General features: G+C 36.6%; 1 protein-coding gene across 4 annotated transcripts in view; it reads left to right on the top strand.

Annotated features, from left to right (window-relative positions):
- Sap47 (Synapse-associated protein 47kD) overlaps positions 1-18,875 on the top strand; it is a 67,435-nt gene that overhangs the window by 11,538 nt on the left and 37,022 nt on the right. For all 4 annotated transcript variants that reach the window (XM_071706712.1, XM_071706714.1, XM_071706713.1 and 1 more), the window contains exon 4: positions 7,415-7,536. In XM_071706712.1, the coding sequence (XP_071562813.1) occupies positions 7,415-7,536 (122 nt within the window). The remainder of the gene's footprint in view (positions 1-7,414; positions 7,537-18,875) is intronic.

The raw sequence follows: 18,875 nt of genomic DNA on the forward strand, positions 1-18,875 counted from the left end.
AGAAAAGCTTGTACTAATTGAAATAGAAATATTTTACTGATAGAGAAAAACATTTTGCTTTCTTGTATATTACACGTCTTGTATATTTCTTTTTTATTTACCTACGAAGATTCTAGCTTGATCGCATCAGTTAAAGCACAAGAAAAATCTATATCTGACTTTAAGAGTCCTAGGGAAGTAAACGCGAAATATTTTATAGCATTTGAATGTGTACTACAAACGCGCCTTTTATTCCTTTCTCAATCGTATTTTAAATTGAGAGTCGCATATTGCGCAATGAAATAGCTTTTTAATACGGTGTTCTCTTTGGTTGTACCGTTCAATTGCTATTGATATTTTCTGCAGAGGGTTTGCGTGATTGTTTGTTAAAAGTTCTTTTTGCGTAAACTCTATATTGTCCCAGAATTTTTACTTTCTCTGAGAATATATACGATAGTACATATTTTTGCTACAGCTTGTTAAATGAGATAGTAGTACACTTTTATGTTAAAAAAATAGACAGATTAAAAGCTGTGCGTGCTTTATTCAAAGAGATGTAATGCAGTGCAACGTATAAAGCTATGATTAAAAAATAGATTTTAGCAATGATTTTACTCGTATTTAGCTTAATATTCATCTTGTTCTCGTAATTGTCTAGTATCAATAATTTTTCGAACGCAATATTACGATTGCAAATTTTCATTTCGCTAAATGGCGCTAAATGGGACACTTGTTCGCTCGAAAGAGGAACCTTTCTTTCGCTCGCGAGAGAAATTTTATGACCTTTTAATCTAGGCTAGGCTAGAACTCGCATCGATCCTCTCCTGTAACAGAGCATTCTTAGGCAGGAGGTTCCAGGGAGGATATTAAACGGGTTTCAGAAAATTATTACGAGAATCGCCATATGGTCGTTGCCGTGTCTATCAAATCTCGACAGTGATCAGTTTCGCCGGAAGTCCAGTGTATCGATTAAGCAACGCAACGAATTCCGAAGGGCTATCGATTCCACTTTTAATATCGGCGGTCGAGAATCTACTTTTTTGTTTGTGCAGGACTTGAAGCGTTCCTAAAGTATCCTCTTTGCATTTTGCTTGTCTGGTTTACCCATAGCTTTAATGAACTCGATCAATGATGCTAACGAAAGTTCAATGGCATATTTGAGAGGCATTTAAATACTCATTTAAATACTACCAAATCGCGAAATCTGTTATGGAAATACTTATTATCAACGTCAATTTATTTCTTGTTTTATAGGAGAAATCTTTGATGATAACTCGCGATATATCATAAATTATCTTATTTTTATAAATTGTTAGAGTGCGTAGATTTTATATAGAAATGTTATATTGGATGGAGCTTGATATTTGCGAAAGACCATTAATCACGCTTGCCCAAATCTGATTAAATTAATATCGTGGCAGTTATAGTACCACTCTTTCTAATGAGATACGAGTGACCCGAGCATAATTAATCCGCTCTCGGACCATTGAAGTTTCACAGTTCGCTTGATCTGCCTGGAGCAGTAGAGTCATCGACTTGGAAGTCTGCGAACGCACTTCCTCCAGTCCGACGGAGACTCGTCGGGTTTCAGACGGAAAGAATGCCCGAAATTGAAAACGCGAGAATTATTGCGACCCATTGCCGGTTCTCTGACCCGAAGACGCCACGCCGAACTCTTCCCGTTTGCGATACCGTCGTCGGAGTACGGTGAATATACGTATTCTCCTATTACTCGCGCGCTTTACTCATTTTTCACAGTGACACCGCAGATAATTTTCCGTCTGACTTATGACGGAGATTTGACCGACGATAAATCGACGAAGAATGCGAACGTGCGGCGATAAAGTTGGAAACGGATGCCCATACATGAAGTCTATTTTTAACGCGGATACGATCTTGCTGATTTATCTATGAAATTGTTTCAATGTGAGAACAAAGATTCACACGCACAACTCTTCATCTCTTATTGTTGGTATCGTCATCGCGAATGCAGGCATCTGGCTTGACTTCGAACGGGCTCCTACTTTGCTATCTACGAAAGAAATATTTCGCGCCAGGGTTGTTATGTTTTAAACGTTTTGTTTAAAATGAAAGTTTTAAACCTTAGATATATTTAAACATACGTTTTTTTTTACATTCAAAAACTTCCAAAATTTGTATTAAATGCTTTTTTAAAAAACATGTTTTAAACATTTGTTTAAAACATGTTTTTTAAAGAAGTGTTTAATACAAATTTTGAATGTAAAATTATTAATAATGTTAAGTTGATCTTTTGACAAAACATTTATTTTTTATATATATATAACATATTCTTGCACATTAGATCGTCTTAAGTTTGTCAAAGGCAGCCTTAAGATTCCATCCAGCCAATAAAATGACTGTAAAGCATCTCGAGATAGTACTTAAGACGATCTTAAATATAAGATCGGACTATGAATACCGGCTATAGTAAGGTTTTTTAAGACAATTTTAAGTTTAAGACAGAAACGATAAGAACAATATTCAGTGGAATTCGCTTGACACAAAATGCATGACACATAATGCATAACGCATATAAGGACATGAACCAAACAGAATCCTATTCTCAGGATGGAAATTAAGTATTCTGATTGGTTCATTTCCTTATTTGTCATGCATTATGCATTATGTATTATGTATTTATGTATTATGTATTATGCAGGGGGTCGATTATATATCTTGAAACGAGGTGAAAATTGCAAAAGTGAGGAAATTCACTAGAGTATCTACGATTTCATTAGTCGAAATCTAGTAAATAAGTTCACTTTTGTAATTTTCACCTTTTTCAAGATACATAATCGACCTCCAGAAGCCTATACTCCCCGCTTAAAAATAAGTACTTCGAAGTATCAAATAGACCAATATCATTTGTCTATCTGGTGCTTCAAAGAATTTGTAGCGTTTAATAGATTACACTTATAAATTAGAGCTTGTTTGATGCTACAAATTCTTCGAAGCGTTAAATAGTAGTGAAAATCAAGTGTATATGTTTAAAAACATGTTTAAAACATGTTCAAAACTTAAAAAACACGTTTTTAACAAAAAAACATGTTTTGTTTTTTCTTTTTAAACATGATTTTTAGCAAATCGGTTTCGCGCACGTAGACCGAAACATCAACCGAAACCCTGGTGGAACAAAACGTGTCAGGAAGCCGTCGATAAGAGGAAACAGAGCCTTAAAGCCTTTAAACACGAGCTCACATGGGATAATTGCCTCAGATATCAAGAGTACAGACATCAGAGTATTAAAGAGTGCAGGAAGGTGCTTAGAAAAGAGAAGAAAAAAGGTTGGATTTCAATAAATGTAATCAGTTTAATCATAAAACTCCAACGTCGGAAATTTGGAGATTAGTTACGTACGTTTTCTCAGCAAACGAGTGCGATTATCGCCTCAATGCTCCTGCAATTTCACGGATATTGTTTCAACGAGCGTTGATAGTTTAATGCATGTATACATAATGATATATATATTTATTTGACAAGTGTCACAACGTGTGCTTTGTCAGGTCAGGTTATTTGTACATCATTATATGTTGTGCAGGTATATTCCGTTGTTAGATAGCAAGAGATATCTACTTGACAGCTGTATGCGTGTGTACATGTGTAACGTTGTAGGTCACGCATTGTATATCGTATAGCAAAACCGTTATCATCGTTAATGGGTCGAAGGAACACTATATCGGTCACGTAGTGCGCTTCCTTTATGATTGTTCTTAGTCACCGCTATCCTTCCGACATATTACACAATTATCGACGTCATCAACCTGGAACATACCGGACATGAGATTATGACATAAGGATTGTGCCATTAATATCACAAAGGTACTCCGTCGCTATAATATATGCGACCTTTCTAACATGAGCTCGAGAATTATATAAAGCGGCTAAACAGGAATTATTTTGATCGACTCGTTGATTAATGTAAAGTGTTAATGTAAAGTTGTCTCAATATAAAGTGTTGTAGCAGGGAGGGAGGGGGAAAGAGTAATAAGGATAAAAACGAAAAGTGGATTCCATATTTAAGATCAATTTTTCCCTCTAGGAATATCAAACGCGGGTGCAATAGAACAGAAAAGCAAGATCAAGTTTTAATTTTTAACGATAACGTTGATAACTCTTTATCAATGTGTTGAAAACACAGCGATATCTAATCAAGATATTCCGCGTTCACAAGTCGCGCGAGTTACTGTGAAGTCAGTAAAGTCAAATGGCCGTCAGTATTTTTCGCGCATGGTATCGGTTAAGTGTGATGTGTTCATACCGGTGACAAAAACGCGATATTTCTCTTCACGTCTATACCAGAGTTCCGTCATAGGAAAGTTTGTCGAGTGACGTCGTCGTCGGCCGAGCGAACTTTTTCGTAACTTTTCACTGGACAACGGCGACGCAACGTCGACGAATTTTCTCGTCGCTGCTGAAGTTCTGCTCTGTTTCGTTCGTGGAGATAAAACGGGAATATATTTCGTTAACAAACAAGTATCGTATGACGTATATCATCCGCGCCGCAATTACGGGGTTTTGATCACGACAGGTTTCGTTAGTCGATCAATTTACGAGAGATTTTTCTTTAGGTGCTTATAACTGTCAGATATATTTTCGTGGATTGACAACGATTAGTTCGACAACAGTTATTTCTCTTTATATTTATTTATAACCTAAAACGCAAGGAGAAATTCTAGAGAGAAACGAGAAAAGCCTTGTGTTATTCGTGTGGATACGCATAATCCTTTTCTTTCTACAATTTAAAAGTCCATTATTGTTGGCTTTGCACCGAGAGATCCTCGCGAGATCGAAATTGCCCAATATCTCGAAATCTTTATGTATACTTATGCAATCCGCAGATTTGGTGTAGCAACAAATTATCTCGACGTGACACAAGGGCGGTTATAATACTTGACACTTGTTTAGCGATTCTCGGGTATCTCGGCTGGAGTTAAGCCTGCCGTGTAATCTCAACTCCTGGACCGCGGCGCCAATTATCCGATGCGCCTGCATCTTGCGGAGCTGGAAACTGTTGTTAAGCGTTATGTAGCGGCACCGTATATACGGAGCCACGTGTATTTTACACTGATTCGTTCCCTTTAATAGCCGCCTGCTTGCAGCGAATTGGATGGAGATAGGCAAGGGTGAAGGATGAAGCTGCGCGAATTGAAGTGCTTCAATCCGGTTGATTAAATCGCCTTTAGTTTATAGAGGCAACCGAGTTACAGAGGCAACCTCCGCATATCCTTGCCTATGCATGCTAAAGACGCGCCTTCGTAAATTTCCTCGAGGGGGGTACGTGCGAATGTTCAAATATCCTTCAAAAGACCTGGCAAGCGTTTTATCGCAACGTTGCAGCATTGTTGTGGTACAGCTGCCACGTGATACGTAAAAAAAAATACGTGTCTTCCATTTTCAAGCTGTGTGTTTTAACTAGCTATTCCAGTTTCATTTCTATGGCTCGTATAAAGCGACCCGCTGCACTCGTTCATGATTCCTGTGAGAGTTTTCTCGTCAAAAACCTTTAAATCTTTATTGCCAATTATTCCTTTCCTTTAAATTTCAGGGAAATATCGCGTTTTCGTGACATCTAAAAAAAATTGACTTCTATCTTTATGGACTTACGTCTATATGGATTATTTATTGCTTCGAGAAAATAAATATTTGAGTCTATTTCGTTAGGAACTTTTATATAACCTAGATTATATGATTATGCAAAAATTGGGGTTTGAGATTAAAGCTGACCTGCAATGACCGTTTCGTATAAAATTCCTGCAAATCAAATTAGCGGAAAAACGCGCTCGCGGAATTACAGCTTTCCACGAAACTACCTCTAAAGTGCTCTAGGTTACGACGGAATCACGTTGATATGTTGGTTTGTACGATGAGGTACAATATGGCGTGGCAGTTTGAAACGCTGCGACCGAAGACCAAGACCGGCCGACCTTTTCCACGAGTCGTTAAAGCTTAAGAAGAGGTGAATCGTTTTCTATTTTACTGAAAGTGTTAAATGTCAATGTAACTTGCCATCGATGCGTTACGCGAGCAAACGGCAATCTATTTATGACGCGCGGTTTAGACGACAGAGTATAATGCGCCGCATATCCCTCTCAGTATGTCGTGTGTAATGTAACGTTTTTCTCGCGAACGTTATTACATTTTTTTATTTTTTGAATAGTGAAATATACGCCTCGCTTAATTAATAATTCTACCGTTATCCGCGGATGTTAGCTGCGCTGAAGCATAAAATGGAATAAATTTACAAAAAAGGGGATTACCACTCTTTTTTTTAACTCGATATATTTCATGCGGGTTTAGTTCTAAAGTACGGATTTGAAAGAAAAAAAGTGATTTCGTTAAGATTGTACATGAAAAGTATGCATATACACACATGTATAATTTTGCGATTTGTATTTAATTGCGTTATCCACACACATTGAAGACGATATGTGACACAATATTCAACAACAACTAAGGATAAATGTACGGGTTTTGCGTACCAGTCGTGTCTCCACGTCGCACTGAAATTTATATCGTACATCGGGAACATCTGGCGATGGAATACAGCTGAATACAGCGAAAGTTATACATAGCTCGTATTATATTTAACGTCCGAGATCTCGTAACGTTGTGCTTCGGAAAAGCGATTCACGCCAGTCGCTTCTATCACTATCGCCGCACAACCATTTCCTTTTCTCATCGGGTTGTGATGAATGGCGAAGTCAGAATTCTTGGCAAAGGAGTCTCGTGAGAAATCTATCTGACGTATCCGGGTTAGAACAAGCCAGCGATACTTCTGAATAGCCATTTACACGTTGATCCGATATCGCGTGATTTTTGGCTACTCAACGTAACAGTGTAGACTTTTTTGTAATTTATATATAATATTTCTCGCTAAATTCTGACACTTAATATTAAGTCTTAAATGACATGCAAGCGTCATTCATATCTAGACAATTCTAGATATGAATCATTCTAGACAATTCTTTTAGTGATGTATAAGTGTCTCGAATTTTCACTCTAAACTTATGTGTATAATAAAAGAATTGTATAGAATTTAAAAGATTAAAGAAGACGACATGAATGATGCATGCATGCTATTTAATAGTTATAATATAAGTAGCAATCTCTGATTTGTTCTGAATAAGTATTTCTGAAATTCTGAATAAGCAGGGAAAAAGCTTAACAAAATTAAATTAAATGGCACTAAGTTTTTATTTAATTAGTAGTTTTCTAACAGATGAAAATAGCATCTCTCATTTGAAAGAAAAATAGTTATAGAACTTTACGCTTGCCTATTTTTATGTAATAGCTATGACCTACTTCAACGGTGTTTTTTACTTTAACACCGTTGAGTTAACTGCGAAGAAAGGTACAGTCCTCTTTCACGAACATTGCGTTTATTCTCATTTTACTTTTCCTGTTCTGCCATCAGTTTCCACGAAGGCACTGGCTGGTGCGAAGAGTCTCGGCGGGTTCTTGTACAGCGCCGTGAACAAGGCTGGGAAGACCGTGGTGGAGGCCAGCGTGAAGATCAAGAAGACCGTCGAAGAGAACGTGAGTTTTTTCCATTGTCACTATAATCCTGTAAATGTACCGATCGATCCGGCTTTAATGATCTGCGTCACCGTCGTCGTCCGGACAATTTCAATCGGATAGCGAGATATTTTCGAGATTTATTCCAATCTAGTGTACCACTTTTAATAGGGATTAATTTACAAATAATTTATACAAACTTTATTAAAAAGATTATGACGTACGATGCAGTGACTATGGGCACTTCATGTCTATTTACGTTAAACCTACGTTCAATTGGAAACGATTGTAAATTAGTGCGTTATATCAACGTTTTCTGAGAATTGATCGATAAACGTTTCGCTATAGTTTTGCTTCGAACTACTTTTTTTTAGACGCAAACTGCGGAGCTATTTATCCGCGCTCGTTTCGTACCGTTACGTGCACGAGCAAATTGATAACACAGTTTTAATATTCCTGTCGCGTATTATTCGATGTTTTCACGTTTCGTGTATCGAAGCACCTGGAATTTTTGCATTGTGCATTTACCACTCGTGCCACCGTCCGTACATGAGTGGGGGCGAATTTCGAATATAGAATAAGCAAAGAATACTATGTAGAAGCAAACTTATTTTGCAAACGTTTTTCCACGGATGAAAGAAACGTATGCAAATATTTTATTTTTGCTCTTTCGCCCTTCGGAAAAATTCGGTAGTTTTTTTCTTTCTTTTATCGGCATTGCGCTCTGTCGCTGTCGATGTCGGCTCGTAGGATTTATTCTTTCGTAATGGTACGGGCTGATACATGTACGCGTACATATCCAATGCACGACAGAATATGATGTCCTGTGAGAATTCGCTAAATACGTAAACCGCGACAGCACTTCCGCAGATTATACGCACGTGTATAATCGCGCATCGCGATATATGTTTCAAATATTAAAGGAATCCCCTTAATGCTTACAGTCAGCTAACTTTGTCTCATAAACGTTAACTCACAATATCGAGAATTTAATGCTCAATTCGCGATAAACTGAAAAAATTCAGGTTGACATCTTAAAATAATAAATCATCTTAAAATAATTCGATGAAATTTTCATAGAATTGACTGATGCAATTTTTCCTGAAAGAAAAGCGACGCGTGTAACAGCTAATATACATATCGCTATTTCTGCAATCACTTAAAAAATTGGCATGTCAAGTTCTCGTAGAGTAGGTATTGTGTTCTATACACTTACTGAACGACCGTGGAACTTGCATCAATCAAACAGCCCGCTATCGCGCATCCGTGTATACATTTCGTACATATGTGCCGAGCAGCAAATGCCGTTAACATCGACGAGCTCTCATACACGACGTGCGATTATTGAGAATACGCGAATAGCCGAAATTTATTCCGCGTCCATCCTTTTTCGAGTGGTGCAGGCCGCTGACATCAGCCTGGCGGTGCGTCCAGCCGAAGAAAAACCACTTTCGCGTTTATACTCTGGTTACTGTGAATAGGTATTGGGGGTTTTTGTTCACTCGCCTCTTCATCTTGTTTTTTTTTATGGACGTGTGAATGGATGGACGATATGTACTTTTGTGATAGCCCAAAACCCGGCATTCGAAATATAGGTCATTAAAGTGCGCCGCTGTGCGATTCGCCTCGCGATTTCCGCGCGACAGATTTATCACGGCCTCATTGCCTCGAAAATTAACGGATTCTCGCGCCAAGCTGTCAAGCAGCTCTACTCTTTTGACATGTTAATTCGCGTGTGACAATTATTACTTCTATACAGAGAACTACAATGAAGTAATTAATAAGCGACCTATTACAAATTAATAGTAATTGGGTGTAAAATAATAATACAGTTTGCGTAATTTGATGAGTATAGGATCTCTTATACAATCATCATACAATACTTTAATAACATATTTTGGAAATTAATGAAAGATCAAAAATCTTGATACAAAAATGTTGTAGTCGGAATAGTTTCCGAATTATATGTGACTAAGTGGATTGATCACATAGAGTTTACTAAATTGAGTTTATTGCATTTCTATTATTTTTTTATTTCTAATTTAGATGATATTTATTTTATCTTTGATATTATCTTTTGGTTTCTTGCATGTAAATGTGCAATTACAATTATAATAATCAATTTATATTGTGATAAATAACACGTCAGACTTATTTTAAAATATATGAGAAGAGAAGGAAGAAGAAAATTTCTTTGTGGCATAAATTGAATAATTTCCATGTAACAGTTAAAAATTCTCATTATTAATCTGTCAGAATATCAGCAATGGTCAATTGAACGGTAGAACTCAATATTATCCGAGCTATAAAAGTTAACAAAAAATAGTGGATTGATATGTAGTGAACTCTATGCGATATCATTGGTCCTTTTCCACTTTGATTGCTCATTTCGAAATTTATTTTTTGGCAACCTCGACATTTTCGTAATTGCGAATTTTGAACTTCAACCAATTATCTCCAGAATTAAAGTATTGTATATTCCACGCTTGCATAATTAATATGCTTGAAACATTTAACGAAGTCGTTAGTGGCCTTCGTCAAGTTAACGTCTTTATATCTTTATGCTCGATAAATAAACAGTTTTAACAAGTAATACGACGATATGGGATGGTGATTGTCGAACGGGGTCGCAATTTTCTCGGCTTCCTGCCAGATACATTTTCCAGCGGTCGCGGCAGTGATTTACCACTGTTGCGACCACTCGCACGTTCTCTGACACTCACTGCACGTGACGTGTAATTTCTCAAGAGACCGATGCACCGTGCGTACGTAGCATCCGCTTGTCCCGTGGTGATCTTCGACAGGTTTACACGTCGGGAAGACATAACGTCGTTCGATCAAGTTGATGCTTGTCACCGTTGATGCATCATTAATGTAACAAAGTTACAACAATCTGTACAAAGCAATTGAAATAGACTGTTTTAAAAATACAAATTTTAGAAGTGGGATTCATCATTTGACATCATACAATAATCGATTTATTTTTTTTCTTTATATTATTTTTAAATGTAAAGCGTAATTATCTATCAAAATAATGAAATTAATTTAATTATAGATAACGTTTGTTAACAGTTACTGCAAATAGCAGCACCGCGATGGCGATAGTTCCGTCAGTAGCTTTAACGATGCATCACACCAGGTTTACAATTTTGGCCCTTAGACTTCGGCTTTAATTTCAACCATATAAATTTATATTACGCGCAGGTATATGAAGGGGGCATAAATTCTTGCGCATAATAAATTCACTCGACGCTGTTACCAGGTACCGTCGAGCATGTATTATCGTTGTAACCAGCGTTACAGGTTGGATGTACCGATGAATAGGTACTATCACATAACAAACATCGGCAAACAAAACGACACGGAAACTCATCGAATGTTCAAGCACCACGTTCGCGTTTGGGAGTGTGGAATTACGGGAATGCCCGTGTACACCGAAATCGGGCGCATGCATACGTTTTTTACGTCGCTCGTGCGCGTGTCGTTGATTACGATCGACAATATTGATGGGAAATTTCGAAATGACGTTTTATCACCAACGTCGTTATCGTTTAATCGGTTTGTTTGTAGATATTATTTGGTTAAATTATATTGAATTGACAATTTATTTACATAAAATCGTTTTGTTTATTTATAATTAAGTTTAAACTTTGCTAAACTAAACTTATGCATCCATATGAGTTCGCGTTTGCTTTATTTAAGTCAAGAGTCCAGAAATTTGTCTTTCGGATCATCTTGAAAATGAATATCTCACATAGATCTTGTAGACATATAGTCTCAAGTTAATGCTGTTATTAATATCTTCCGGAAAAGGCGGCAGTACAGATTCATTTTATATATGTTAAAACGGGACAATTTCTCTGCTTCCTTATTCGTGCGAATGTTTCGTTGCGTTTTATAAAATCGTGACTGCACTGAGTTCAATTTGTTACTCTTTAGATTTACCGATATTATACAGCAGACAATGACAATGACGTTTCGGAACACATGTTGCTGAAGATACGATCGCGTCGACACGTGACAAGATTCTATGCACTCGTTCATTATCTGATCGCATGTTTCATTATTGAATTATGTAGGAACGGAGCGAGCGATGGTACAGCTCTCACGGGCTGTTGTTTTAGCGACGTGTTGCAATTTTATCCCCTAGCTCAACAGCACGAGACAATCTATCTACAACTTGACGTTATCAGTTTAGTTTCAAATCAAATCAGCCAGGTTTATTTGTCAGCAATTTACAGTACGCGCACAATTCATGTGCTTTATATTTATTTCTTGGTTTTTTTTATTTCGATTTTACTTTTTATCATTATCGTATACTTTATCGTACACTTTATACGAAATAGAAATCTTTTATTGCTTGTTTTATTATTTTCTTATTTCACTTTATTCTTCCTCGGATTAATTTTTTCCCAGTATATATTCGTATCTCGTATATGAGATGCTTTCTTATTGTATATAAGGAAACAATTTTTGTTGGAAATCTGGAAAAATTTATTAAATTTTGTAGATTCCATCGCAGTTATATAACCGATAATGTATTTTATCACAAAAATTCTATTTTTCGGCAGCGATCACGAAAATGAAAAGTTATGGAATATTGGTGTTCACATGATATCTACTTTGTGCCGCGATCTCGTATCGCCGCGAGCGTTATCTCGTGCCAAATAAACGATAAAATATTTCATCACTCACTATACCGTTCGTAGACGCTGTCTGTTCACATCTTTATTTTTACTGGCAGGGATCTTGGAAATGAGATTTATGCATATCACGTACATTATCGACTACGCACCAATATTTCCCTGTGACAGCTGCTTCTGCTTTATATCGTGAGCAATATGTCAGAACAGTGTTCCTTTGTGAAATAGTCTGGCACTTATGCCACTTCGTAGAATTTTGATACGTATCGCAGATACTTAATAAATTGAGAAATGGCTTGAATTTTTTGATGAACGTGGAACTGTGTTTTTATTGATGTAGACATCTAGATCAGACATTATTTATAATACATGGAATTAATTGTTGTGTGTATTACATAATATCTGAAATTATAGGAATAATCTTTAATAATTGCAAATATATATTAAGATATAACATTTTACATTATGATATAACTAATTTTTAAAATAATTTGTTTTTATTTCATATTACATGTGTATTGTATTTGGGACAAAATTTATAATTTTTCTTTGTATTTGCTATCTATTATATTTAAAATTGTTTATTTAAATTAATTTATGTATTTAATGAAATTATATGTTAATTTATGTAGATTTTATCATATAAATTATGGTCATATGATGAGCAATAATATACGGAAAAGCTCGCGTGCTTATTTGTCCGTGAGGATATGAAATTATGCAGTTGTGTTATATTCTACAATTGCAAAATTTATTTATGTACAGGCTTTTGAATTTTGATGGTTGATAGTTAGTTCCAAAGTTTGAACCTCTCGTAATGAGACAAGTTTGATGATATCATAAAGTTCACTTTGCCCTCTTTCCCATATATCCGATCATGTAAAACACATCTATAATAATCCTCTTTTCCGGTGAACTTAGTGGATATTTATAGAGTGGCGTAAACCTTACTTTGGTCTACATAATGCATCTCGGGGTAAGAATCTTAGGAAACTTCTTAAAAACAATGCAAGAGACTTCGTCAACAATTAATATTTTTCTCATTTTTTGTGAGTTTTATAGGGATAAAAACAATTTCTAAAACTAATCTAAAATTTTATAAAATTTACGTATGAAAATTTTTGTAATTATCTCGAAATTGTGAAGGAGTAATAATGTATAATGTCGTGAGACGTTATCTTACCTAGAAGAATGAATTCTTTTTATAAGCACTAAAAATATATATAATTTTGAGGGAAACGCTTATGTAACTTTTATCTTGTACTTGCAGAACTCGGGAATTAAATTAAAAGTTTTCCGCGCTCGCACAACTATCTCAGACAAACGCAACGACTTGTTCCGTCGTGCATGAACGAATAACATTTTTCTTTATGAATTTTAAGACATATATTTTCTCATTATTAAAGAGATTACAACAGACAATAATCCCAGTAAGGTATATCGCTCATTTATTTCATTTATGCGTATAATTGCCCACTATTATATCGCCCACAATAGAGTATCAAAGATCAGAAAGTCAGCTACGGGATTTAGCGTTACGTTTTGGTTGTCTGGCGCGACCGTAATCACTAGCCAACAAGTGGATAAAGCTAGCGGAACCAGACGGCACGAGAGTGCCAGTAGTGGTCTACCGCGTCTAGTCAGCCCTCAACGGAGAGCTTCTCGTTTTTTACGGTTCATGATTACTAACCATGTACACGAGCGCGCATAAACACAATTTATATACATATATGGAATTGTGTAGTGAATACACACACACACACACACACAACACACATAGAATTTTTCACATATACTCACACAAATGATCATCGTACTTATTGATACGTGGAGAAAGCACGAGCGTGCACGCGCGTATCAAGTCTGTCTCGGCCGTGCGAGACTATGCGCGGCGTGCATACACCAGCTGAAGAATAGGGGCAGTTGGTATTGATCCGCAACGCCACCCCCTCGGTTTGAGGGATCCGACTACGGTAACGGGAGCTAACTCACACCACCGCCGTTACCGCAAGCATCTCGCGGTTTGTGCGACTTCCGCGAAAAGCTGGCGATAACAGCAAGGCCACTCGCGGCCTTCAACGACCTTTTCTTGCCTTCTTTTCCGCGCGAATAACCGTTTAATCAGATTTAGCGACTTTTTTTCGCGCTGTTTGATTATTTGTAACTGGTGGCATTTAATTGCTGTTGAAGATGATTCCAATAGCTCCTTCGGCAAAGTTAGCATTACTTCACCGCAGTTTTTTTTCTATATTGCTATTGTTCTACCTTTAAATTCATTACAACACGGTTATATTATTTTTTAATATCACTGATTTGTTATACTAAAAATAGATTCTCTTTCTCCTTCTTGCTGCATATACAAAAGTTCTAGAATAATTTTTTAAAGTAATTTTCAACGAAATCACGCGTCTAAATAAAATATTTATCTCGCTGGAACATTATTTTATCTATAAATTATTCTTTTTGTTCTTTTATCAAATATTGGCTGCATATTCCTATATTGTCTTATATTGTTGAATCTGATTGTTTACAATGACGTATACCATCGACACGCACCTGTTTTCCTCGTAAAACGACAATGATCCTTCTTTTCTCTTTCTTTCTTGCTATGTCTTCGTCGCAAACAGCAGCTCGCACCGCTGTGCGGCTGATGAGAATCGATGACCCGAGAACCTTGAACTTTCTTCGCTCTGTCGCTCACCGTTCTACGCATACGATATCCCACTTCTTCTCTCATGCACTTCCCTATGTCGCATGTATCGAATGTCGATTCCAGATGCTAGCCAGGATTTCGCAAGTGTGTGTCAATTCAAGGTTGTGTAATGGCTGATGCATAGGTTGGTCCATTTTAGTTGGTCCATTTTAATAAATGCACCACGCGGACCAGTATGACCTCAATACACATCATAACGGCTAATGCATAATTCGGATAATGCGTAATGAATTAATCGGGCAGACGTGTTGTGAAATAAAGGCCATATTTTAAATCTTGTTTGTAAACAGAGGAATATGTTTTAAAATACGATGAGTATATCTTGAGACATGTATTTCGAAAATTACTAACTTTCTCTATCTCTCTTTTTCACTTTTTGGTTCTTTCAAACGTGCTATTACGTTATTAGCGACGAAGCTTATGTGTATTTCTATTTTTAAAAATCTTAGAAAGAAAGAACTGTTCATTATTTTTGAATATTTTTAGCAAGAGATTTTGTGTGGGAATCGGATTTGTGTAATTTTGTTTTTGTGTGCTTTGTTTTTTTTTTAAATTTTATTTTGATGGAAGTAACGAGAGTAGAAAATTAAGGCAAAATGTGTCCATCAAAATTTGCATAACTTTGTTAGTGATTATAGTACTACATTGCCAAACGCTTTGACACGGATGAGATACCTCTATTTGCAATTCCAATTATTTGCGTAACGGGAAAAGCTACAACTTTGAAGACGGCAACGACAACTTTTGAAAAGTATGATATTTGTTCTTGATTGATTTCATATGCGTACAATGGGAAATCTAAATGACCAAGTTGTAGAAGAACACAATCGCGATAATAAAAGTCAGCCGTTAAATTATTTTGTTTCCACTTTTACGTGGTTTTATAACGCCGAAAGTAGGAAACTTTTGTCTCATCTGTCAGATCCGACGACGTGCTAAATAATAAAAAATACCGTTGAAAACTTTGTGTGAGCTGTGAACTGCAAGATACGCTTACCATGTATCGACTAAACGTCACAGTGGTTTAGACAGGCTCGAATATGCTTTTTCTAAGTTCAAAAGGAGTTTGTGTCAAATTTTCAGGTGTCGTGCGTAATTTACTCGATGACGAATGTCAGAGTGTCAGGTGTGGTTTATAAATATGAATGAATACACAGGAAAAATATTATATTTTTCTCTAATATTTGAAGATAATCGCAAAATGTTTTTATTATTAAGATATAATTTCGCTGTGGATACATTGTACATGGATTCCGCAAATAATTATACTTTTAGCATTTGCCACGGCATCATTCATTACGTATTATCGAGCACAGCGAGGCTACCGATAATTAAATGTTTCATTATCGTAACAAATGATGCGCACACGGACAACGTGGCACTTGCGTTGAATACGAAAGCGTTGAAGTTCAAAGATTAATTAATTTGACTTAAAAATATGCGAATCGCGACTGCTGTTTCTAATCAATTTGATTGATAGCAATTCGACCTAATTTAATGTAACAACAATTAAAATATGGAGGTTCAATATGCAGCTGCCTACGCAGCATTTTACATCATTATGTATATTATACCTAATCATAGCAAATTAATTGCCATTTAATCGTCTATTGAGTTATTGAGCGCAATAATACATAATCCGCTTCGAAACTCGATATCGTGCGCGTAAAGTCCCTCGGTGAATCCCACCGATAATAAATATCTCGCCGCAGTTTCTCAAACTTCCAAAGTTAAAATGTTGCTGCATTAAATATTGCAGTTTCTGTTGATGAAAGCGATATTTTATGATTCGATAATTATAATCGAAGAAGCTATACGTCACAGAAATCTACATTGTTCGATGACAACCAGGAACAGGAGAACGTAACACGTTATTCAGTTTTCTGTTTAATTCGTATAATGCAGCACGCAAAAGAATAGTCCGGTCGATCCGAGTCATTATACATTGCAAAATCTACAAAGCCATAATCGAATTTAAGGCAGATCCTACTGTGCTGTATTGACGAGACATCAAACTTTTATGGAACACGAAAGAATTTTTATTCGACGTGCCGCGATCTTGAATGGGCGTTGAAAATGCGTAGGATGATATTTCTTGTCGAGATCCGCGAGGAAACTGCTCGCGGATTTGCAACTTGGTTGCTGAAATATCATCGTGAAAGTCGAAGTGCCAGGTGCTCTGTAAAAGGTGCGCGTGGGAATACGTAAGCTCGATTATGCCCTTCGTAACCTAGACTGCAGTCGATCCCCCGTTAATCGAAATCGAAAGTTTTCTCATTTTCCTGCATCAAGTATAGGCGACTCGAGATCGTGCTCGCTCTAAATCGAGTTCAATTATCTCATTCCTGTTCCTGCCGCGTCGAGAAGATGTACTATCTCGTAGATTTAACGGCGGAATCCTTACATAAGCTAGGCAAATCGTAGGATCAGTGGATGCGCCGATAAACTTTTTTGCAAAATTTCTTTGTCAGACATTTAATTGCTGAAGAAATCAGTCGGAATTTTTTCTGTTTATAAAGTTTCATCTCTTCATTATAAAGGCTATTTATTAAAAAAATATGATTATTATTTTAAAGTTTAAAGAAACAAATTAGTCGTGGTGATGAAATTTCGAACTTTGCGAGAAAATCCCGTGCGCATCGGAAGAGACTTCGTTTGCTGGAAATAGCTAGTTTCATAACATTTCAGTGATTTCTTAGCGCTAAAATGAAAGCAAAAGTAAATTACCTGGCCGTAATAATCTTACAAAATTATGCCGCGACGCAAATTTCTTGTCAACCCCTTTAACGTCGGGTATCGTCAGGACGGCTACTTTCCTTTTATTATTATTTTCTCATTTTCCAGCTCGTTTCTCAGTTTGTTGGATTTTTCTGTCGAAATATAATTCACGAGCAATTTACTGTTTGCTGGAGGATTGGTGTCAATGTTTAATCATTCATGTAGCTTCTGCGCATTTTGTATTAACAGTAATCTCAAACAGAATTGTTAAATACAGATTGACTACACTTTTATTACAATTTGCGTTTGAATTGTATTTGTATAAGCAGCTACATGTATACGATTATGCAATTTCAGAGAACGAAATTGCGAATCTTTCTCAATTTTTAAAATATCGTAGAAATTTGTGTGAAAATTTTCTGTTAATTTTTGCGACATCCGACGAAGTCTCTATTTTAATCTGTGCAACGAACTGTATGAAGATGATTTCCATGATATGACTACTTTCAGCAAATTCCGTTAATTCGATCATTAGTTCGTCATTCGTGGATCGAGGCAAAAGTACGTAAGTGTAATCAAATTTACATATCGAGCTTTCGCATTAAATAAAATCGATAATCTGCAAGCTGCAAGTGACCAGTCTGACAGGGAGTTTTTTTTTTTTTCGGAAGGTCAACTCGTCAACAATTTGCATCTGCAAATAACTCGTTTTACTTTTCGCCACTATGTCTCTTCTCGTCTCCACACGTGCGGAATAATGTCACTTTAAACGTGGAACCGCGCGCGAGAGTCGAGGAATTCGATTGCGTCTACGAATATTTCATGAATAATTTATAAAGCTTGCGTACTCCAGAGGTGCTCGCCGGGCAGTACGTAACGCGGAACTCGACACGCGAGATGTCTTTTCCGAAAATATTTGCGTCGTTGAATGGAAAATTTCTCAGCATAACCGAAATGTAATTACGTCAACTCGATACACTGCGTCCGCCGCATTTATTGCTCGGCTCGATTTCTCCGTTGAATTACCGTGAATTGTATTATAAAACGTTTATCGGATTTTTCTCCAGTTTACAGCAGAATTGTTCGTCTTTTATCGAACGTATATTAAATTGCCGATATCTTTCGACGTAAATCGTAATCAACGGAACCTTTTTCGCTGATTGGCTTTCGCTCGTCAAATCTATGTATTGATTCATCGCGCGGTACAAAGTCAAAACTGTTGCTGCCCATTACATCTGTGTTCCGATAAACGCCGTCGTTCTTTTTTTTTCCATTACCGTTCTGTG

This window comes from Temnothorax nylanderi, unplaced genomic scaffold, assembly GCF_030848795.1.
Source record: "Temnothorax nylanderi isolate EJ_2023f unplaced genomic scaffold, tnyl_v1.0 TNYL_tig0053_pilon, whole genome shotgun sequence".
Lineage (NCBI taxonomy): Eukaryota > Metazoa > Arthropoda > Insecta > Hymenoptera > Formicidae > Temnothorax > Temnothorax nylanderi.